This window comes from Trematomus bernacchii, unplaced genomic scaffold (assembly GCF_902827165.1).
Source record: "Trematomus bernacchii unplaced genomic scaffold, fTreBer1.1, whole genome shotgun sequence".
Taxonomy (NCBI): Eukaryota; Metazoa; Chordata; class Actinopteri; order Perciformes; family Nototheniidae; genus Trematomus; species Trematomus bernacchii.
This window is the reverse complement of record NW_022987705.1, coordinates 1,512,365-1,537,476: the sequence shown is the minus strand read 5'-3', so window position 1 is coordinate 1,537,476 and position 25,112 is coordinate 1,512,365. Positions and strand designations below refer to the sequence as shown.

General features: G+C 39.6%; 1 protein-coding gene across 3 annotated transcripts in view; it reads left to right on the top strand.

Moving 5' to 3' along the window:
- The window catches only part of cadm2a (cell adhesion molecule 2a), a 200,989-nt gene extending 176,169 nt beyond the window's left edge, over positions 1-24,820 (top strand). For 2 of the 3 annotated variants that reach the window (XM_034140125.1, XM_034140126.1), the window contains 6 exons: positions 1,785-1,946; positions 2,384-2,474; positions 2,577-2,755; positions 5,386-5,499; positions 18,474-18,596; positions 19,626-24,820. In XM_034140125.1, the coding sequence (XP_033996016.1) occupies positions 1,785-1,946; positions 2,384-2,474; positions 2,577-2,755; positions 5,386-5,499; positions 18,474-18,596; positions 19,626-19,744 (788 nt within the window). In that variant the 3' untranslated portion in view covers positions 19,745-24,820. The remainder of the gene's footprint in view (positions 1-1,784; positions 1,947-2,383; positions 2,475-2,576; positions 2,756-5,385; positions 5,500-18,473; positions 18,597-19,625) is intronic. The other variant, XM_034140127.1, reaches the window with a different exon arrangement.
- The last annotated feature ends 292 nt before the right edge of the window (positions 24,821-25,112 follow it).

Below are 25,112 nucleotides of genomic sequence, written 5' to 3'. Positions count from 1 at the left end.
CCAGGATGTTGGCGTTGCAAAATTTAAATGTATGACCTTCTAGTTGTAAGGGCCTCTCTACCCACTACATGAATGGATGATGATACATTGCGAGCCAATATCTTCATTAAAGGACTCTAATGTGGAAGTCAAAGATTGTTGTCATGAGGGCCGGTCTTGAAACTTCAATAAAACACATTTGGCTTATCTGAGTCTCATGTCATTTGGGTGGGAAATGAAGCAATAAGTGGAATGATGTGATCAAGGAGCCAGCCAAATTTCAGGACATCATGTAGATCATTTGAGGAAGCTGGGTTGGAGGAGTTCTCCAATGCCTTGGCAGTGATTAGGGTGCTGATGTGTGTAGAGAGGTGGATCAGCTGTCCAGTTGGTATTACAAGGCAGGTGTTGCCGGGATAGCAGGTTGTACAGATGGGGAGGACTGTGCATAATGATACTTTGCAATAAGGCTGATTGAAGTTATTGCCAAACGTCTGATTTGCCCTGGTAATGTTTGTGTCCCAATGAGACTGGAAAGGGTTGTTAGGTAGTAAAAGTGGAGGTGGAGGGAAGTGAAAGGCATTGTGTGGGAGCAGTGAAGCCCACGAAGCCACAGGCAGAGATGGAAGGTGAGGCCAGAAGTGCTTAAAAAGGCCTACGGTGTAAATATACACGTTACTTTCAAAGAGCCCTGCGATCTAGAGTTGAGGCAGGTGGAGTCCTGGCAGGAATTCAACATGTGTTGTAGAGATGCCAAAACAGCCTCCGGGGAGACGTGTGATGTTCGCTATATTTATTTGTTCTTGTTTGATAATTTTTTGTTTGATTATCATTCTTTTGTCTAAAGCCTTTTTCAGTACAAAAAAAAAGAATTCTATGAATAAAAACTCTAAAAAATGATAAAGATTTCAATGTAAAGTTATTATAGAGTGGTGCAGTGATGACGTATTTGTGTAGGCCGACCCGGAAGTAAGCTGCGCAAGGGTTCCCTCGACAAAAAAGCAACAGGATTTCTCCATAGGATTTTGGAATATTGTAAAAAATGTGATCTGTGGAAAACGGACCTGTCTGATCAATGCACATTTTGTTCAGCTGGATAATCTCCACATGTCTACCCTACTCTTGTAATTTTCGATTCATAAATCTAATCGCCAGAAGCAAAATGCTAACGTTATGCTAATAACGAACTACAGCCGAGTACAGCAGGGTCGCACGACTTCAACGTCACGCCAACTTAAGATCGATATTCAAAAATACAGATTAAAAATGGTACAAGTTGAAGCGTTTGTTTGAACAGTTTGCAGGAGGCAGGTACTTGCTTTCAAGCAGAACAGGGGCGAACAAACTTAGAGGGGTGTTTACGTGTTCGGCGTAATGACGTACAACGTCCTCAACAACTTCTGTAGTCCTATTCAGCCACTTGGTAACAACCATCGTTTTTCAGACACCTAAACTCTTCAAAGATCCCCAGTGGGGTCACTGCTGATGTATTTAATTTTGTGGAACAAATCGTGATTCGTCTCTTAAATTTGTGTCAACCACGGACCTTATTTCCAGCTATTTTCCATATTTCTATTTTTCTGAGACGAGGGAACCGGAAGTGGTCAAATGCTAACTCACTTCCGGGTTTTAGGACTCGTTCCTGCACCACTCTATTTAGGCGCATGGTTTTCAATGCATAATATGCCTTTCTCTATGTGGATAGAAGATCCTGTTGGAGTCTGGTTTGTAAAGCAGGTGTGTGGCCCTCACTTCTTGCAAGATGAATGTGCTGCATGTGTGACAGTATGCTACTTTCTCCAAAGGTGCCAAAGAGGTGAATGCAAGTGGGAAGACCTTTACAGTCCGGAGCTCTCTGCAGCTGCATGTGGACAGAAATGATGATGGAGTGGCATACACCTGCAAAGTGGACCATGTGGCACTCACACAGACGCCACAGCAGGCCACTGAAGTACTGGAGGTCCATTGTGAGTGTACACACTAACACATGCACACACTCAAACACACACATTGTAGACATGGAAGCAGAAAAGAAAAATTGCAGGTAGCTAAATTAGTGAGAATGAGTATACAGCTGCAGAATCCTGAAAATGATCAACCATAAAAAGCTTTTCATACAATGATGGGATCTCAACAGTCTTCTTATAGTTACACATCATGAATCTACTTTTCATGTTGTATTTTAATCAGGGGGTCATCCTATATAATGATATTTTCAAAACGATAGGGTTTAAGGAATAAGCAATAGGATGAACCTACTGTATTTTTGGTCAAATAATCATAGAATATTCATCTTAAAAAAAGGGCCCTTATATGCCAATTTTCAGGTTAATATTTGTATTTAGGGGGAGTGTGTTGAGAGAAAGTCCCTCTACTGATCCTAAATTCTTCTTCCCTGTCCTAGATGCTCCTCATGTGAAGATCATCAACTCCCTTGTAGTCCCTCAGGAGGGTCAGTACTTAAAGCTGGAGTGTATGTCCAAAGGAAACCCTTCGTAAGTCTCTCAAATTCTGTGTTAGTTGATGTCAGCTTTTTATGCTTCAGACAGGATCATAAATCATGCCTTGTTTCTCTTTCACATCCCCTCACCTTCCAGGCCAGATCCTGTGATGTGGACAAAGGACGGGGGTGAACTTCCTGACCTGGACCGGATGATTGTAGAGGGGAGGGAGCTCACCTTTACTTCGCTCAACAAGACAGACAATGGCACTTACCGCTGCGAAGCTAGCAACCACCTAGGGACCAGCAGCGCTGAATATGTACTCTACGTCTATGGTGAGTTCAAAAGAAAGGCTAATGTGTGGGTAATGTGTTCCATGTGATCACATCTAAAGATAAAGGAACAAAGACACATCTTGAGTGTCTTAACTATCACAGGTACGAGAACCGCTGCAAAAAACTAAGATTTTAATACATCCTGATCTGCATTCTGTATTAGTGCTAAGAGTGATTAGTGGTGCCATCTCTCACGGGGAGAATAAGCGCCTCAGGTGACACAAATGCCACCAACGCCTTTCTTTAAATAAACCTGCGTCCCATATACTACACACACACACACAAACACATACACTCTCACACACATGCCAGGAGGGAAATGTCTGAGGGAGGCAGAATTTACTGCTGCGTTGTCAGGAATATCACCGGGAAGGATAAGTAATTCCAAGTAGAGCCAGAGGAGGTGGGGGAAAAAGGGAATCAGTGTGAGGGAAAATAGATAGCTCTTGCTCGCTGCTTTTTTTCTCCACTTCCATTTGTCTCTTAGCATTAAGTAATAATGCTTAAAAAAGGAGCCGAGCCGTGATACATATCTTATCATCCTGTTTTAGAAATGTAGGGAGTGAGCGATAAGAGGAAAAAGGAATGTAGGTATGGCCAGAGAGACATACGACTGGAGGCAAAAGAGAATTTCCCTAAGTGGATCAATAAAATATTACATTATAATCATTACATGCACTAGAGGGGTGACTAATTTGCTCTTTTATTTAAAAGTAGATCTTAGCTAATGAACATGAGAGAAAAAACCATAGCCGGTAGCTATGCTTTGCCGGAGCTAGAAGTAATTTCTCTATGTTCTTGAGTGTCCTTGGTAGATTTACAGTAAAACCCTGACGGAGGAAGATGAAGCTAAGGTTACCATCAATAGTTCATGAACTGCTTTCTAATGGTCGTAGCCGAGGCCAAAGCAACATGGAGGAAACCTCTGAATGTTGACATTTAAATGACACAAATGGTTTTGGTGAATTCTGAATAAAGACATTTGTTTTAGGAAAGCTTTTTTAACTAAGAGAATTACTTGAATAATGTAATGTTACATGTGCTGCATTTGCATTTAAAGCAAATAACCAGGTTAACACTGAATATAGTTGTATACCATCTTATATTTGTGATATGTTTCCTTCAAATTCAAATCTTGTGTGAAGGCTGTGAAATCCCATACAGGTAAGGCTGTCCCTCGCCCCAAACACGCTTTATCTAAGTGCCAGTGACTAGTTAGGGGGGTTTAATTAATATCCCACATGCCATGGTGTCTGTGTGCACCTAACAATTCTTTCAAATGCCAGCTGAATGTAACAACAAGAATAACCAGTGCACCTCATGACAGTGATGTTATTAAACTGACAAATAGTACGCCACGAAAAAGGCAATTTGGTATTGTAGGGTCAAGGAGTCTTATTCATTACCTGTTCTTTTTGAAATGGCAGCCAGTCTGTTCCTACCCTTCATTAGTGATTAGCAGACCTTTTAGCCTTTTGCAATTGCAGCCATAATTCTTTGAAAATACCTTTTTAATGGTCCCCCTCCAACGAGGAGATGTTCTCTCTCTACCCTCTTTCCTGAAGACGTGCACTTCGCTGCTTAGTGATTCACACCCAGGCTGAAATGTCAACGAGACACGCAGGACAGTTGGCCCTGAGAATGAGTACCACAGCCAATTAAAAGCCTCAAGCTCACCATAAAAAGCAGAATGACACAAACATAAAAGCCAAGGTGGTAGTGTAACCTCATTAACTTTGTCACACAGTGTTTCATTCCCATTTTCCCTGTTGCTCTAACTTGTGACAGTGAGAAACCCTGCCTTGTGTGAAACGATTTTACCATTGCTCTGTAGTGAGAAGTTAAAAAAGAGCATGCTACTGTAATGACAGCTTGGCTAACTTCTCCTGAAATCCTCCTTGCATTCATTGATAATTGGCACTGATCATTCTGTCAAAGCACTGTCTTCATTTGGTGTAGAGTGCAGATTGCATACTTACAGATATCCGCCCACATGAGTAGAACCAAAGTGAATCATATGCACATGCTACAGAAATAATTCTTACATTCAAAGGCAGAACTTTTTTAATCAAAGTACTCCGGTGTGAACGCGCCTATTGCCTAATGACGAGGAAGGGTTTGAGTCTCTAACATAATGTGAAGAAGTCAACGTGTTACTTCTGTTACACTTGCATACCGCATCATTCTTTTTCAGACTTTGCACTTTGCCTGAGACATACCCACAGGCTACTCCCACCTAAAAGTTCTGAATATAGACTAAATATTTTCTGGCTTTTACTTTGATTCAGTATATGCTAAGTGGAAACAATCCAGCCTTTTATCCAAGTTGTTATTGTTTCTCAAATATGACTCATGTTAACATTGACCCTAAAAACACCATCAAAATTCAATCAATGAGAAATTGAATTAATGTATGTCTTGTAGTGCATCAGGTTGCATCAACAGTATCTCATTATTCCATTTCTGAAAGTGTGTGTTTTCAACAACTTCATGTTAAGGACTTGTTGCCCTTTTTTGTTCCCCGTCACTGTAAAATGTTTTTATTTTAAACTAACTGCCCCCATATGAATTCATTGTTGTTGTTATTGTATTATTTTTGTGTATATGTGTCTGTCTGTCCCCTCCACCAGACGTCCCCACAACCCTGCCTCCATCCACCACTCCCCCCCTACATCCCATCCCTCCAGATCCTACCGCTCAATTAGGCACCCACGCCTCAGACCCCACAGTCACTGGCAACAGAGGTACAGTACCCCCCCCCACACATCTCCACAGCCCCCTTAGCATGCTACTATATATATTCACACTTCCCTCTTACTCTCATGTCTCCTCTGTCCTATAACGTCTGTCTTCACTGCCTCAAACTCAGTGTTCCTGCCACATGTGGACACACTGAGAACTGAAGTATATCTGATGGTAAAAGAAAATCTTTCCTTTCTAGATTTATTTTTATTTTTCCCCTTTCGCACACAACTGTTTTTGTGACAACATGTCTTTACATGCCCATACAAAAGTGCCCTGTTATGTGTTTTACATTAAGGACATTATTCAGAGTTCCTGAGTCCCATTCTGTTCAAATAGTGTCAATCATCTCAAATACTTCATTCACTGTCCCTTTGGCATTTCAAAGACTTCAGCACTTCTGTGCCCTGAAACCTCAAAGAAGCAAATGTCATGTCCAACTGGAAATGTCCGTCCACTGGAGATGTCTCATCATGACTCCCTTATGCTGTGTTCGAGCTTTGAGACTTGAAAGGCAATTTCTCCGAGTTAACTCTGTAGCCACCAAACGGACATCTTACTGCTGTTTGGTGTTCTTAGAGAATCTTTTCCTGAAGGGTATGAATGCTGTTTTATATAAATATTAAAGCATTTTAATTAAAAAAAATATGAATAAATGGATGGGGATAAATGGCTGAAACAGAAATGCTGGGAAGGCATAAAATACTGAGGTTTTCTCACATTTCAAGCTCTTCTCCTTCTAATGACATGGCTGATGGCATGCAGAGAGGTATGGTTATGGATTCAAATTTTAAAGTGTGCAGTATGAATAAAATCATCTTCATCCTGCTGAATTAATACTATTCACAGAAAGCCTTCCCTTCTGCACACCAAAACCCCCATGCTATTGTTAATATCTCTCCAAATTGTGAAATGTCAAAAAGATAACTTAGCACACAAACCCCATAATATGAGCCCACAAGGTCAAGTGTGGTGGGCTGGTTTGCTGCCAATCAGGTGAAGGTATTGGTATGTTGATGTCAATTTTGTGCAGAGGAATACGCTCAGGCTATTGTAGAACATTGGGGGATACCAGCTACCAGCATATGGTTTATTTCTGGAGAAATATTTGCTTCATCTTGGGCAAGGTTGGGGATATTGTATAATAGTGGTTCATTGTGTTATCCACCCTCCAAGTTGTAGCCAGAAGGTCACTGCTGCTTGACATGGCAGCAACCCAAGAATCGCTGACCGTCTTCAGAGCGATGATCTCTACAGGGGAGACTTCCTGCTGACCTGGGCGTTAAAGGGAACAATTTGAGGAATTTGAGAATGCTGCCAACACAGTGGAGGCAGATTTGGAGGACTTCGGGGAAGCCCTGCCCTTCCTTCTGGCACAGGTCACTGAGTTGGTCAAAAGCCCTGAAGTAATAATGTGCCAGATGGATAAAATTTCCCCTGAGGTGGTGAAATTTCAGAATTTTGTTTTTGTGTCTTGGTTGACATGCCTTCTCAATATTGCATGGTTGGGAACAGCTTCACTGACCTAACAGATGGAGATGGAGGGTAGTGGTATCCTCCATTTTTAGATATAAGACTGGATGTTTTCTCCAAGTGTGTTTGTGCCAGTGTCCTGGTAAGAAGACTCTGGACGAAGATTAAGAAAGTACAATGTAGATTTTGTTGTGGTTGTTGACCATTGAACCAGCTCTCTGCCCTTGCATAGATACTGTAATGACAGTGTTTCCTTTGGGTTCTTACGGAATGGCACTACAGGAATATATAAGTGCTTGGGCCATTATGAGCAAAACAGTCTAGTATTATCAAAGTAGCATCTGTTCCCAATGCTGATAATGTAGTCTGTGTTGTTTATGCTGCTTTTGATTGATCTGAGTTTGCGTTTGCATTAAAAGGAGCCAGATGATTTTATTTAAACACACAATGAAGTATCCCCTTATTGAATTGTTCCTGAATGTCCAATTGAAGTGGCTCAGAGTCTCAAGGAGCCAGTTGGTTTCAGCACCTGACCTAGTTACCTACTGGAAGCCTCTCTATGGAGGTTCTCTAGCCAGCTGGGGGTGGGGGAGACCATGTGGCGGGTGCTGGAGGGATTTCATATCCCACCTGGTTTTTGAGAGTCTCAGGATCCTTCAGGAGGAGCTGGAAGACATGGCTGGGGGAAATTACATTTTGGTGTCAATGTGACCTGGATAAGGTGCAATAGATAGAGACATGGAATGTATATCCAAAACCTCTGGGAGAATATAAGTTGCTATAGCCTTTTAATCTATATCTCCTAAGGCGACCTGTATAAGAACAATTTTTATTCATGTTGAATAAACGGATTATGTTACTTTACATGATTTTTAATATGTATCTTTATAATCCAAAAGCAACAGAGTTTGTTTGGCTTTATTCTTCATAGCAGCTGGAAATGGTCAAATATACAGGTTTCTTTCACCCTATTTTAAAAGCCCTCTTTTGACCTAGTGACATATTTAATCACACAGAGGTTATACAGTTTGACAAAGGAGAAAGAAAAGGTTAAAACATGTTTGGTTGTATAGCAGTTTGTCTAGTGATTCTGTCTTGTCACATGCTGCGACTCTACGACAATAACGCTGACATGGCGCCATGTCTGCTATAGTAGAGTGATATGTCAATCAAAGTTTTTCAGTGACATGTCAATTTAAAACGAATGTGCTGTGATAGGCTGCATGCCAAAGAGCTTGCTCATCATAGAGCATCATAACCATACTTTGTAAACATGTCAAGGTGATGTGTAAACTGACAATTTCTAGAACATTAAGCACATCAAATATTTGTTTTCCTCTTTGATAAAATATTAATAACTGTATATTATCTTTCCCAAAATAAGTATTGAACACACTTAGAATGAAATTGGAGCGTTGGGTAGTTGAGCGTCCTTGGTTTGACCTCTCTTTCTCTCTACCCAATGTCTACAAAGTGCTCTGTCAAATTAATATATTAATATATGAGTATATGAGAATATGAGTATTAAAATACATTAATATTAATATAAAAAAACTACATTTTTCTTTGTCCTACATTTTTCTGCACTTTTCTCTGCAGTTCTGTAAGGCAGCTTCATTCCTTTTCATTTATATGTCCGTTTTCCATAATTTACCTTTTTCCTCTGCTTTTTCGGCTCCCTCTCTACATGGTGCTTCACAGTCACATTCACTCCGAATAATTTCCACTCTTCACTGCTGCTTTCTATAAATTACCATCTTCAAAGTCCTTCAGGAGTCTCGCCTCCCCCTCTACCTTTTCCTCCGCTGCTTTGCTTTCTACCTAAGCTTCTGTTTCGCTATTCTCTCACTCGCTTTTCCTTTCTACCCTCACATCTCTCTGAAGACCCTTTGAGATAACACGCTTCCACATGTTGTTGGATATTCCTCATCAGCATGTCTCAATTCTTCTCTGATGTCTGTTTGTGTAGTGCAGAGACACAAGAGAAGCTTAGCCTCTTAGTGTATCTTCAGGGAATCTAAATATCAGACTCCTTCACTCCGTCCCCAGTCACAGGATACTACACTATCTCCTTTCATGTGTCTACTTGATTTATTACCAGGTCTTTTTACAGGCTCTGGATGAAAGCAAACAACTGTGGAGTTGTACCAGCACCATGACGTTTTGTCTTTTTAATAAAGTTGTCTTGTGCAGTTGAAATACACAGTAGGATCAGCGCTACCGTCTGTATTCAGAGTATTAGCATATCATAGGACTGATGAGCTCCTTCGTACCAGTCTTGCATCTTTTAGCAACGACGTGGTGCTTTCCAAACAGAAACCGTTTTTTGAGATAAGAAAAAAACTGACAGATTTTCTCAACCCCCTTAGCATCCTAAATGAACCCTAAGTTAAAAATCATATAAGATATTAAAATCATTATGAATATTTATTCGCCGTCATTATGTAACATGTTATTTTTATCTGCTGGCTCTTTAATCCAAAGCAATTTACATACACTTACGTATACATGCCAGGTAGTCATTTTGTGGTAAAGTATCTTGCCCAAGGCGTAGTTTTATTTACAAAAAAGGAATATATATATACTGTATATAAACATATCTTGTTCTTGTAAGAAACCGTAGTCTCCAAGACCTTTAGTTAAGTTTGTTAGTACCTGATTTGTAAATTAGGTCCTGTGATATTAGAGAGAGGTCTTTTTGTCTTATTAAGCCCTGTTAGCTACCATGGCAACCACAGGCCAATGGGAAAGCACGGTGAGGCTGCTGAACTATCATTAGGCCCGGGGGCAATGTTGTATTCTAACAAATTGGAGGTTATATTAAACTGATCCAAACTAGTATTAATATTCATTGTAATGAATGATTCACATGTTAACTACCATGTTGCTCATAAATTACCCTTTTGGAACTTTTATACCAGGAAAAATATGAATGATTGAGGCCAACATGCAATAGGTGTTAGTCTTGTGCTTTTCACAGATGTGCCAAAAATAGCCTTAATTTCACTCTTATAATAACCCTTATAACTTCCAGCACACAGGTGAGAAACAAGCTGTATTTAAATAAGTGAGAATGACTTTTTTCTCTCTCTACATAATAATTAGTTCACAATAGAATTTAATGTTCTGTATTAAGAAAACTGTCTTTGCGAGATAGAAAATGTGAGGTTCTCTCAATATGATTTTACAAAAACAGACGTTTTATTTTCGCTGACTTAGTGACAGTAAGAATAAGTGCCAAATACATTAATCCGCTGTTTAATGGAGGCCTTAAGTCATCCTTGAAGGAATATTAGTGAATAAATATGTCATACTGTCGACTCAGCGGTTCTATTGGGGGATGTACATTTGACAGTAACCCATGCCTTTAATACTTGCTGTAGTGTAAAGGTATGCACAATATTCCTCTGTTTTTCATCCTGACTGTACAGCATGGAATGATGCATACCTGCAGTCTGTGATTCACGTTATTAATGAAGTGCTGGCAGGTATGCCCAACACCCACATTGCTTCAATGGCCCAGCCAGCCTTAATGGCTATAATAACTCTTTCACTAAGTATCAGAGGTCTATGCAATGTCATCCCGCCCCCCTTTCCACGAACACACTCACATGCACGCTCTCTCCCCCGTCCATCACTGAGTTCTCGAAAATTTGCCAAATGCTTTTTCATGGCTTGCAAATTAGCTTTGACCTTGTGGAGCTGAAAGGTTGAATCATGCACAAGGGTTTCTTTGGTGTTTAAAATATTTACTATTCACTTCTCATAATCAGCATTCGTGTGGCCAACCCCCAGCCCCGGTAGCCTGATATTGCCGCAGAAAAAAAGCCCACTGCAGAGGAGACAGCAATTATTCATGCCTATAGTGTCTCACTCTGCCAGTGGAGAGGACACAAAAAACTAAAAATAATACCCATCTTCCTCTTGCAGAGTGAAAGTTCTCTTTTGTTTTGTCCATTAGTTGTTTCCTGAGAAGAAAACATGATAGAAATAAAAAAATGCACCAACAACCTTAAGACTCTAAATCAAAATGTAGACCATGACATGGAAGATATATCAACATTTGAATAAAGTGATACGAGGGGGCTGGTTGCCATTTGAGTTCTGTTAATGCGCAACATTGGATGTTACCATGGTAATACATAACCATCGCGATTTTAAGGGTTGGTACTCTGAAGCTAAACACAAAGGGTGTTTCCTCTCTTGAAGTTGATAGCACTGGCTTCACACTAGAGGAGAATTCAAGAGCAGCGGCTAGGGATTGGTCAGGGTTCAAAAGTTGGGATTAGTCTAAGATTTCTCCCTTTTCAAGTGAGCACCGGCTGAAAAGCTGCATATGAATAGTAAGACATTAAAACAGAAACCCTCTTATCCTGTTTGGCCTCCTGGGACTTGAGCCTGCTGATCTATGGTAAGACAGCTCAAACATCGACCCACTAGTCTTACATGAGCTTCCTATTTGAGGCCACAGTAATGACTTCCCCTGATGATTTTCTTCTAATGGTCTGAAAATCCAGCTTCTGATGTACACAAATCCATGCAAATCGTGTTTGTCTCACCTCTAAAGATATTTAGAGATATGTGAGTGTTAAGAGCAGAGGAAGGAGAGCACATGCCCTTTGTTTAATGTGATGTTTTATATTTGCATATCGATCAACCAAGTAAAATATAGCTTGAAGCTCTTCAGTTGTCTCAGTCAACTTGTGTAAGAATCAATATTGGACGAACCTATGTATGTCTTTTAAAAATACGTTGAGTTGATGCATTTATATCAAAAGATGGAAAAGGTTTTTAATTTGTTCCAACTGTCTTTTGGTTTATAAGCGAAGAGCAGATGCGGCAAAACACAAGCAACAGAACATATGGAAGAACACAGTATAAAACCAGAGCTGCCATGATAACAGTACAAATCCTAATACTCACTGTTCGCTTTCAAATCTACCTTCACATCTTAAGAATGAAAGAAAAAATATGGAGTTCATAAGAAAACTTGCAGTTAAATATAGATTTATAGATTGTGAGGTATTAAAAGGGCAGGTTGCGCTCCAAAGATAATGTTGTATGGCTTTAACCCCACACTCACCTATTCATTCTGCTTGTGACCGAGGACAAACCTTGTGAAAATTAAATTAGGGTGGGGACAATTTTCCTTCCTTGGAGCGATTTGTAACGCCTTTATTCCATTGCTATTGATCTTGCGTTAAATGGAGGGAACAGGTTAGACCATATGATGATCAAAAGACATATATTTTTGAGGGCAAGTGTCCAGGGCAATTGGTTAGTTGATATGTTAGGCTAGGTTCAGGTTACAGCGTCCCTGAGGGGGTGAAATATTGAAGTATTGAAGAGGACAGGGCCTCTTCTCACCATTTTCCTCATTCGCTTCCACATCCTTTCCACCATAAAGCTGATGAGCACGGAAGAAATTAAAACATAATGCAAAGGTCTTTCCACTTATTGCAAGGCAATTATTATTGATGGCCTGTCACGTTAACTCGCTTTAGGGAAGAATTATAGCAACAATTGGGAACAGAGTGTTGAACTGGATAAAGAGCAATCATTAGATCCTGGGGCTAGTGTTATGAATTACATGTAATAGCTCTTCTATTCATTGCATTTCAATGGCAGGGGACTCTTTCAGCAGTCTTAAATGGGCCCTCACACAGTGGAGGTAGTCTAAATTTCATGTGTCTTTTATTCATTTTTCTCTGCTTCCCCCCCCCCCCCCCCCTCAGGGAATTGTTAGGTTTGTGGTTGCAACTTGTTTCCTTCAAGATCACTCATTTTTGTGTCGGCTAGTGCTACTGTTAGCTTACACAATGCAATTCTTCCAAACTAACCAGCACCATAATGCGGTTTATTTGTTCTGAAAGGCAGCAGCAATATACTCATGATTGAGTTACCACAGGTGTAACATTGATGTCATCTCGCTGCCTGTTCCTTTGTTATATTTTATTGCTGTTACGGGATTAGGCCGAACATGGAGCTGCTTTGATAGATAGATTCTTGCTTGCAACTTAATGAATTCCTATGATTAATTATCTTGCATTGCTTATAACTTCATGCTGTTACCCTGTTGACCACAATTTCTTTTTAATCTGAGAAGAGAGAAGGGAGTTGTTGAATATTCAGGATAGTGCACAAGTCCACGTGTGGGCTTTATTGAATGATTAGCAGAAGTAATTGGTTTTCAGGATCTAATTATTCCACTTTGACCCAGCAGGCAATAATGTGCATAAAACACAAACACACACACGTGTCTACAAAAAGTCTCCTCTTTTTACTTTTTCTACCGTAACTCTATGTGTGCATGCATTTCAAAGTGTATGCGCATGTGTCGTTTGGCCCTTTGCTCCAGCCTCCAGGGACTCTTTCATCTTGGCAGTAGCGGCAGCATTAGATGCAGATTGGGGAATTTCCAGTCGAAGCCAAAAAAGTTGGGGGTAATTGACTCATCGAACAAGTGAAGTCTGCAGGCACTTTTGAACAGTCATATGTGCCTCTTTAAGTTTCACATTTAATTATGTAATGTGCAGTGTGAAGCCATTTAAGTTAAGGTTTTATTTATTTGTTCTTGTTGTAGTTTGGCACATCTTAAGCAGTAGTCATTATCTCGTAGGGGAAATGTCATATTAACTGCAAAGCACGATATGAGAAAAAACGACTTGCTCACACAGTTAAAGATTCTCTGACCCATAGACACAAGGACACTGCAGCTCTATAAGCCCGTGCTTAAGCTAGCTTGCTTTATTGATCCGAGCAACTGAAACCATTGCTTCACAGAGCTATATATAGTATAGCTAAGATAGAGATGAAAAGGTGTAATTCAAAAGTAAAAAGATAGAGGACAAAGAATTGTAATATTAACACATTTAAAAGAATGAGAGAATGGGATGTATGTTAAGCTACAGTATGCAAAGACCATTTGAATTGCATGCTAATATGATCAAGGACTCTGATGAGTTGAGATTGTTAATTTAAAAGATGACTTTAGATGAAAGGCAGCTCAGAGGATGGTACAGTGTCAGGCCCTAGAGAGGCTGGAACAATACTTTACAGAAGGGCAAACATCTCCTGTGAAGTTCTGTAGACATACACAGAGAATATGGTCTTTGAAGAATGATAGAAGGACACGCAGGCATGCAGTGAGTTGCCCTTCTAACAAGCCTTCTTTGGCTAAGTGGTGCACTATTGGCTGCTCACATAAAAAGCTGGAGCGTCGTTGTTTTCTGTTGAATTTTAAGAGCAGCAGGAGACCTATTTAAGCAAGTGTATATAAGGATAGTGAATATATATTGCCCACACCAGTTTACAGTGTTAGTAGTGTATACTTTGCTGAACCTAAAACATAAAAGCAACCGTACTGAGAAATGTTTCATGTCTGTTTGCAATGAAAAAGCTTGTGAAAAAAGGACACATTTAGACAACTTTACTCATGTATGCTTACAAGAGCTTGAGATAATCTGACAAAATGTGTTCGTGATATTTTTTGGTATCATCTACAACTAATTAAATCTACCAAACTAAACCCATTAGTACTCAGACTGCTCAGCTTACATTCTTGGATATTTAATAGAGGTTCCTTTCATATAATTTATGCAGGGTAAAGAAATTCACCACTTAATTTATAATTTTGTTGAAAGCAAGGTCATATCCGGCTGTTATAAAACAGGAGTGATGACCTGATTGAAGGAGGAGGTCGGGAGGTTTTTTCTTGTAGACTCATCATTTCTCTCCAGCTGAGCCCTTGATGGAGTATTTGAGCTTTCAGTTGAACAAATAATGTTCCTTTGCACTTCATTTCCAAATCTCTATCCAACCTTTCTGGATCCAATCTCAGACTTACCATTGTTTAGTTTTGTCACATTTTGTTCACAGACAAAAAACTTTTCTGGGAGTTTGTCCTAAAATGTACTGCAGCCTTCCTACATGCTTTCATTTTGAAGTGCAGTATGCCATGATAATGTGACTCCATGTTTCCCATTTGCTGCCTTCACACATCCTATTGACAACCCACACAGTTTCACTATCACATGTTCTCTCACAGTACCATATATTGCCAGTTTCAGTGAAACAGATCAGAGGAGGAGTTAGTCACAGAGTTTAGGAGCAACACTTTTGGTAAAGTTCGACCAAGCAGTGACTCAGAGAAGCCGTGAACCCCTTTAATATATTAATATTTTATATAATATATATTAAACAAGCCCAACTCGCAGGGCCAAGCGACAAGGAGGGTTGTAAATATTAAACAGGAGTTTGCTCTGCCACCCTCTCATATTTAATCGTAAGAAAAGAATGCATGTGCACTTATTAAAACATAATGTGTTCAATGTATAACCCTCCGCTCTAAATCTCTCTTCTCCGTGTCCTCTTCCCCTTGCTCCAACTGAAAATGCAGCCTTCATCAATCTTGACTTTTTTCATATCCTCTCTCAGTGTGTCTTCGTACATCATGCTGTACTTTTCTCCTTCCATGAGTAGCAGAGGGCTAGAACAGAATAAAGGAACTCTTTTTTTGACAGCATTAGAAGTATTTATACCTTAAAAGTTGTGATGAATTCAGGCCACCTGCTTCTGTTGCCTCATAAGTATCAAGTTAATGGAATAGACCACGACAAATCTATCCCTTCTTTGTCAAATATGCACCCCAAGTTGGCTTGAAAGATCCTTTAATCCAGGGGTCTTAAATGTTTTTCAGGCCAAGAAACCCTTAGTTGAAAGAGCAGGTCCCCCTCTACATATAAATACAATTGAGTTGCATATTAATGCTTGAAGTGCCATGTATAAACAAACCCTTTTATGAAATATAAAATACTAATACTGCAAAACTAAGCTATTCAAATGATGTGTTGCCATAGCATGACTAGTTCACCATTATGGAAACGATTTAGCATGTTAGCTTGATCACATTATAGCATGAGGATTAGTGGGCAACAATTTGTCGATGACTAATGTTGTGTAAAAACATTTCTACAAATAGGCCAATTTATTTTTACTGCTAATATGTCGGATTCATGTTACTGTAATGAATTTGTTGTCATATTTAAAAAAACTAAATTCTAATTATTTTCAAGCAATAGTTTTTTGGCACCCTTTTGTAACCCTTAAGACCCCCTCAGCTTCATGGTCCCCCTGTCAAAGACCAATGAATACATTTGCCATCTGTAACATTGTCGGACTTTATATGGACAATTTTTCAATATAAGTTCAAAACTGATACAGCACATCCAGAGTAACCATCATTTATTTTTCCCTTCCTTGCATTCGTCTTCCTTTGTTCACACATAGTATTCCCCAAGACCTGTAAACAAACTTAAAAATCATTACAGTTCCACTTTAAATTGTGTAGCTTGTTTATTTCGCAGACAAGTGCTGTAGTCACCCTGGGTTTAAAGTAACTACAAGATAGTGATGCATTCATGGGAGGAAGAACCAAGCTTAAAAACATCTATTGAAACCCTTCAGACGATACTGCAGCATAATCTGCTTCCCAGCCATTGATCCATATGCTCAGTGTGTGGCAAACAATTGTCACTTTCCCAGTAAATCACTAAACATGATTATTTTCTGAGCTTTAAGGAGGCACTAGAAAAATATTGTTATTTGTGAAGAAACTGTAAATGTATACAATCTTACTGCGGTTGCTATTATTTCACAGCATCCTTACAATATTTTCCATAGACTAATTTTTGGCCGAGAATTCCTTTAAAGAACTCCTATCTTGCTATTTTTAGGCATATATTATGGGTCTCAGATATATAAAATATATAAAAAAAACATATCTATGATGTGTTTTGCTCACAATACCAAACAGATCATGCATTTTAGACATCCCTCATATCCCTCTATTTCAGCCCTGTTAGAGAAACGCTGATTCTGTACCCCCAAGAGATTTGGGTACGGAGGGAAAGAGAGAGGGTTGTATTTTCTGACACTTTGTGAATTCCCTGACACACCGAGGACACATATTTATGTATAAAATACATCAAAAAGTGCATTTTGCGTGAAAGAAGACCTTTAAAGCAGTGAGTAGTAGCAGCATTTCAGAATTTCTCTTGGACATGACCCCCCGCATACTGCTTGTAGTTCTCTATAGGCAGACATATAACTGTCATGGCTTGTTTGTGCCCGCACCGCGTTGTAACGGCCGTATTGAAGCGCAGCAGGAGGACAGAGAGTGTGTGTGACGGTTAAGAAACACTCACTGTCCTGACAGATGGGGTGAGGAGACACAACCAAATGCCCGAGTCCTCGCCCTGCTGGGCCGTGCCAGGGGAACATTCCTCTACGCTCTGCTCCACTGACCAAGCAGAACTGCAGCACAGTGAAACCACGCCGCGCACACCGCTGTGTACGAGCGCGTGTGTCGCTAAGAGTGTGTGTTTGTCCACTGGGAGCCAGTGAAGTATGACGGCCTGGTCACTCAGACCATGGAGAGTTATGGAGCGAGAGCAGGCCAGCTGTTCAATTTGGCCACATGGGCGGACACAGAAAGAAAAGGCGAATACTGAAGAGAAAGCGTCTCAGTGTAGGACGTGTGCTGTGTGTATTAACCCACCCTTCTATTACTGCTTACCGTGCCCTGACATTGCCATATTTCAGCTATCATGAACCCACATACACACACAGGGTGACAGGGTGGGTTTTCGGCATGCCCTGGCACTCGGAGGAGGATAATGAGATGAGTGCTAATTTCTCAGGTGTCATGGACTGATATGAATAATACAGGCTATTCCATTACCCATCTCCCCCACCGCTGTCACTGTCAACCTTTTTCCGTTCGCCTACAGTGGACAGCGTCAGTGTCACGTCCTCACACTCTTAACTCAAATAACCTGCTAGCCAGACTTTGTGGAAAAGGGAGTTGAGGTTAGAAAGAAGGAAATAAGCATTTTTCTTTTTAAATCAAGAGGAAACCTTTGATGTTTTTTTTTGCATGAGGCGTGAACAGGCTCGTCTTCACTCTTTCATGACTCAGCTATAATTCCACTGCTTTTCCAACAGCTGGGGACCTGTGGCGACTGACTAACACCCAATTCATTTCCAAACAACAACCCTTCCTCGATGGGACACAGAGAAAGATTGATCTTTCCTTTTTATTTCCGTGTGATGATTTATTTACTGTGTACTACTCTTCCACCGCCGCCCTGGTTTGCATGTGGGGACTCCTGCAGCACAGTGTGGGTGATCCTGAATTATTCACCTCTTTTATTCTCTTTTTCCCTTCATTTTGCAGGGCGAATGTGTGTCTGCCTATAGTCGCTCTTTGTGTCAATGTGGTGTCCGTCCCTCCTCCTCTCTCTCTCCGTGTTATTATCCTCACAAGCTCTGCTATGACTGCATGATGTGAAAGGAGAGAGGAATGACAGCAGCTCATTAGAGCCGGAACGAGCTGGAAATAATCATATTTTTCCTCCTCTGTCTGTTTTGAATTGTCTGTATTTTGCTTTCCCCCTGCCCTGACTCATCTGCTCTCTTTGTTTCTCTCTCTGTCCCTCCTCAGATCCTAACGCCATTGGGCAGCACGGCACGGACCATGCCTTGATCGGAGGAGTGGTGGCTGTGGTCGTCTTCGTCACCTTGTGTCTAATCATTGTTCTGGGAAGATACCTGGCCAGGCATAAAGGTAACACCACAGTGGACCAGACCTCTCAAGGCTCATGGAGCAACAGAAGCATGTCCTACGTGTCCCATTAGACATCAGAGTCCCTCCCCAAATCCCAAGCAACATACCAATGGAGGGAAAAGAATGGAGGCTTAAGTCCTACACACACAGGATGCATTAAAGGACATGTTTTGGATGCGCACATAGTGTGGTGTCCTTTGTGCATACAAAGAACTCACTGGTTTATCATCCATTAAACATGAAACAGTCATGTTATATTTGGGAGAGTAATAGGACTATACAAATGTATAACTGTTAACCCTGGCTCGTGATTGTTGTCAAAATGTGCACTCAGTCATAACTCTGACCGTAACACATTTAACACCTAGTGTTGGATTCAGTAAGACTTACAATTTCATAGGATATCATTATCTCTTTCGAAATTATGGCAAATCGTGCTTCTTATAACTCCAAAAAATAAATTGTAAATATTTGACTGTACTAAGGCTCCAAATGTCCCATCTGTTTTTATACTACTCATATTATTCTGTAGGTTAAAAACCTCAAATCTTAATTGCATAAAATAGTTTTCCATTTTCATAAAAACTGTACAAACATGTATAAAACAACTCACATCTTTAATTACAATTGAATAAAACAATATATTTAATGTCTGGGTAATACATGTAGTAACTCTGCCGGAAAGGAAGTGGCAACAGCAAAGAATGCTGGGTGAAAAAGTAATGGTCAGTTTCCAACGCTGATGCTACTAAGTTGAGTCGTGCTTTATATAATTTAGATGTCCGACTTTGAGCCTTGACTTCCATCATTAAAAAATAATAAAGAAAGCAAGGTTGTACTCTCTAATGCTCAGCTGTATTTGCATGTCCTACCCTAGCCTCTCATATGTATTGGATGAATTATTTAGCCGTTTGCTGATATTATTGATGTTATCTTCATATGTGTTTTTTCGCCCCGGGCAGCAGACACCATGCCGGGCTGCTCAGTATTTGTTTTTCCTTGACGTAGGTTTGTCTTTCGTTTTCTCAGGAACTTACTTGACGAACGAGGCCAAAGGAGCGGACGATGCGCCCGACGCCGACACAGCCATCATCAACGCTGAGGGCAACCATGCTCACGCAGAAGAAAAGAAAGAATACTTCATTTAGACTGCAGAGGGAGCCCTCTTTCAATCTCTGTATCTCTTTTTCTCTCTCTTCTTCTCCACCTCTGACAACTGCCCCCGCCGTATCAACAAGAAACCCGCAGGCAGTCCACAGACAAGAGAAGTTCCCCAAGTGTTTTCCTATTATTGCCTTTTGTCTATCATTTACATCGTGTCCTTTATTTCTTTATTGCTTTCTTCTTTTCTTTGGCAGCCGGTTTTCACAGGCAGCTTGCAGTCGCTGCCCAAATGATCCCGTTCTCATATTGTTCCTCACCTTTGACATGAATGCCTGGAAGTCTGTATATCTACCATGACTGCTTTCTTACATGAGCCCTTTTTCATCTTCTCTGCTGTTTCCCCTCCAAGCAGACACACAAACACACACTATATCCCCTTTGTTCACACACACGTCCACAAACACATGATCATATCTCACATCAACACGGTGCCTAAAAATACAGACGCCATTGAACTTCTGTCAATGCCTTCATGTATCGTCTGTCAGTAGCAATGTAAATGCTTTGTAGATGGGTTAACTGGACCGTCATTTCATTGCTTAGCTCACAGCTTCTTTGATTATGCATTGTGTCTTTTTTTATTTTACTGAAGATCTTTGCTGTTTACGCCTTATACATGTCTATCACACTGAATATGGTACTTTTAGATCCACGTCCCCCGACCCCATCCCCCTCTAAATAGACTTGTAATTAAACAGTTGACCCTTGTAAGATAAGAAGAAGGTTTTGTGTAACACTGTAGCAAGCTTTGTCAGATAAGTGTATCATATGATTTTCATTATGAGGGTAGGGGTTATAAGGGTAGTGTTGTATTGTTTAGAGCAGAGAATAAACACATGCTACATGAAGCATTCCATTAAATAAACTCAATCAAGTGTATAAAACCATTTGCTAAATCTGCTGTACTTTTCTCTGTATATTCCTGCACTGTCCAGGCTGCAGTTTAGCGACACACCAACACCTTCAAGGTCCTCTTGACAGCTTACAGTAGTTTGTGATTCATATAAAGGGTTCAGGTGTACAGAAGGAATACATCTCCTCTCTCTCTAAAAGCTGTATAAATTGTACTGAAATTAGTTTAGCTTTTCACTTTGAATTATTTGGTTTGTGTTTATGTCACCATTTATTCATTTGAATACTTAAGGACCCCGTGAAATGTAAGATGAACCATGAGAAGTTAATCAAATAAGTTAGGAGGAAATGCATTTGTAGTGTTAAATCACTTTTCCTCCCCCCTGTTAATAATGTATTTATCATGGTCACCTCTTTTAAGCTTGAGGTAAAGACAGCTTTCAACAAGGTTGTCTGTACTGTAGGGTATTTTTATTATATATACAGCACTTTTGCTCGACCAAAAATAGTTTAAAAATGTGCTATATAAATAAAACTTGATTTGATTTGATTTGATTTGTCTACACACATTCCTGTGTTGGCTCAAAAATAAGCTTCAATATTATTTTATACAAATAGTGATAACCTCAATTTGACTTAAACCACATTTTTGGTATTTTTATCTCAATTGAACTATTTAGTTAAACTGTATATATCACCAACATGGCAGAAACTCTCCCCATTATACTGCATAACTGCTCTTCTGCTTTCCATTTTGTTGGAGTCACTCTCCATGACCTGCGCTTCGATTTCCATTTCATGGGGTCTTCAAGCAAAAAAAGAGGGGGGAAAAAGGAAATAGTGTGTGAGTGCTGGGTCATAGATCTGCAGGGGGCTCCTTTCCAAAAACTAAAAACTGAAGATAAATAGAGAAGCACAAAAATGTCTGAATGAGAAACTGTGTTCCCTTGCCAACAACTGGATTGCCTTGGGAATGTTTCTTCTGTTCAAATGGGCAGTGGAGAGATGCTGAGGCTGTCTTTGATTCAATTCTGGAGAAAAATAAATCAGTGCATTTTTTTGAAACTGTACGGTAAATCATGTTTTTATAAAAAAAGGAAATGTTTTTAATATTTTTGTTTTAAATGGTTCTAAGCTCCCTGCTGTGTATTGTGTACGCTAAAATGTGGTTGATTGTGAAAATTGCTGTTAAATTCTGGATTCCTTCAAATTTGTATATTAGCCACCCTATCTATTTACTTTTCTTTTCATTTTTATCAGTGCATAATACTTATTGGAACAATTTTAAACAAATGTATTTTGTTTTGGCACAAGGCATGTATATAATGTGTGAAAACTAAACTTTGGTTATACACATTAGCATGTTTTTGTTTGGTTCTTTTATCATATTTAATTTATTTAAACGGAAGTTATTTGAGAGAGAACCGCAATGAAAGTATGTTTGTAACTTCATTTTGGAGAGTCGTGGCTTCTTGTGATTGTGGTGCTAAAAATCGAAAAGGATTTGATGTTGTAAAAAATGTGGTTAGCAAAAATGTCAAAGCTGAACAGAAATGAAGAAATGGCCCAACTGCCGTCCCCAAATCCCTAAAGTTAAAATCAGAGTTGAAACGCTTTCAAAGAAACGTTACCTTCAAGCTGGAGGCTGAAAATTTCCCACACAAACGAAACATATCCTTGGAGACAACTTCTGTTTCTTTTCATATATCCCTGCCAGTCGTCTTTCATCAGATTGAACAAATTTGGCTGATTTAGTTTCCCATGAAAGACGGATAAACACTGTGGCCTCTGGAACTAAAACTTAAAGGCAAGGCACTAATCTACTAAAAGGGAGCAAATTATTACCAAGGGCAATAAAATACTGGGCCCAGCTGTCTCCAATTCGATGGCCAATTTACAACATTATGCAAATAAGGTCAGCAAGTAAGGTCTTTCTCTATGTGTAGGACTCGAGCTGCTGGAGTGAATCACAAGTTGGGAATCATTAAACATGTCACCACTGATGTAGAATTTAGGTTGCATATTACATTTTAAACATTTTAATGATTTGTTTTAAAAATGCAAAAGCTTAGCCACAGTTGCCATATTGAATCATTTCAGTGCACTTGAATCAATATTTAACTATTTACAGGTTTGACTTCAGCCTCACCACATTATCCTTCAGCACTAAAGCGTTCTTAAAAACCTTCTGTATCACATGTGTGTGTATAGGTACATTTATCACAATAGTGTTATGTATTTTTTTTACTTTTTTTATCTCTTGTTCTTTTCATTGTGTCTTAAATCAATGACGGTGTCAATCAAATGTTCTGTTGTTTCATCCATCTTAGAAATAAGAGAGTGTTTGAATGGATTTGTTGATTCTGAAGTCAGAGGAACAGGCTGTTTTATATTAAATGAACACTCACAAATAACCGGGTCTGACGTGACGAGTTGGTGTTTAGAACTGAAACAGGTGCCATTTACTGAATTATGCACTCTGACTAATTTGATGGATATTTCTTAGTAAATGGTGAAATGTGTCTGTTTTTTCCTTTCTGAAAACCACATGTAAATATTTGTTTTGACGTGAAAGTAATGAGCTGATTAGTTTCAAATTACTTTTCATGATAGTTAGACAGAACCTGAATCTTTTTTTAATTTGTTATTCTAGCAGCCTGGCACATACCATCATGCACTATTTTACTATGATAGATCAACTGTAGCTGTGTTACATCTTTTGGTTGGTTATTAGTCCAATACATTTTTTTGTTGTCGGTTAAAACTAAGCTTTAAACTTTTTGCCTCCTTGCTTTCCAACATACTGTATATGGGTTTGGTTAATATCCGGCATATTATGGGCCTCTAATTTCCTCCTGGCGGCAAGACAGTTATAGCGCTAACATACTCGCGGTGCAATTTTCTTCAGGCACTCATCCATTATAGAGACTGGCTTCTGTTAGGTTAAATTTCCCAGCTCCAAACGAAGCCACTTTGTTTGTCTGAAGGTGGGAGTGGTGCAGCTGAGATTACTTGTTAATGCAGATCAGGAAATGCAATACTGGCAGTCATTTCGGCATGAAATTGCACACAATTTCGTGAACAATTTTCACGGCAGTGATTGCACAAAAAAAGACCTGTACACAATCATGAAAATATCTCTCATGTAGGCTGAATTGTAGTCATATGTGTGTTCCACCTGCGTAGGGCAACTGTTAACAGTAATGCTAGCAAGATATTAAGCTACAAGTTACTGTCGATGGGGACTAAGTGCAGTTATAATTAAATAACATTATATCAGAGGGTTTCAGTGTATCCTGAAACTTACATTTTACATTGAAAAGGGACATCAGAACATCCTTGGCTGCATATTTCGGGAGCTGTTTTATTGTGCGTTGCACCTCCAATTTGTTATTCTGCCCTCCTCCTGCCTGTCTGCTTCTTTTAATGAGGGATGAGACGAGCTGATGTGATTGGTTATTATTGAAGCTTGTCCAAACTCCACCTACTGATACTGCATTATGTATTCATCCTGCTACAGCCTCCTTTTCAACACACTGCACTGCCCCAGAAGAGCCTCTCTGGTCACAAAGTATTGCAGTCAGTTGGGGCAGACACACACGTGAATTCTCGTCTAAGTTAGCGCAAGCAATTGTCCCCAGTTTCAGGAAATTGGAGGCCCATATCAAGTCAAATAACCACTTTGGATCCCTCACCTAAAAGGGATGTATAAGAAAGGAATGGCCACTTTGAGTCATAATCTGTCTGAAATACTTTACTGTACTGGTTGAAATCTTGTTTTAAATAATGGTTTTGATGGTCTTGGTCTCCACAGAAGTGATGATAGCATGGCATGTTTCGGTCCAGCGCTATCGCTCCTCCTCTGACCCTGTCTTTGCTGTGCAGTTTGGCTTCAGCACACTTCTTTGTCCCTCTGCACTATTGACACTAAAAACCAATCAGCTTAATCTCCATATCATCACAAAGATGACAAAACATGTGACACAATCACGTGTCAAGATTTGATTTTATTATATCTCTTTTTCTTTTCTTTTGCATCTCAGGAAAATATTTCATTTAGAGAGATTATTTTTGAGTTTGTTTGTTTTCTGTCTTAAAATGGGGACTTGTGAGCACTGATCACTCTGCTCGTCCCTGAATGCCGACACCATGTATTTGTTGAGTTTAAGATTATCGCAATGTTAATAAAACTATTCAGTGATTCTTCAGTAATTGTCATCTTGCTATCATTGGGATATTAGACTTAAGAGGCATTGTTTTATATGATCACTGACTTGAAATACTGACATTTAGAAATATGCTGCAAATAATCACGAGTTTTCAAGAATGATAGAAGTTGTGTTGATACGCAATGTTATCTGAATTTAGCTTATGCTATGTAAGCAGTTCAATGCTTTTGCTCTATTTCATAATGTTTCCTTGTAGCAACACGCATCTTTCTGTATATCAGTACTTAGATGGAACAAGTTGTAACGCACTATCACTCACAAAATACAAAAT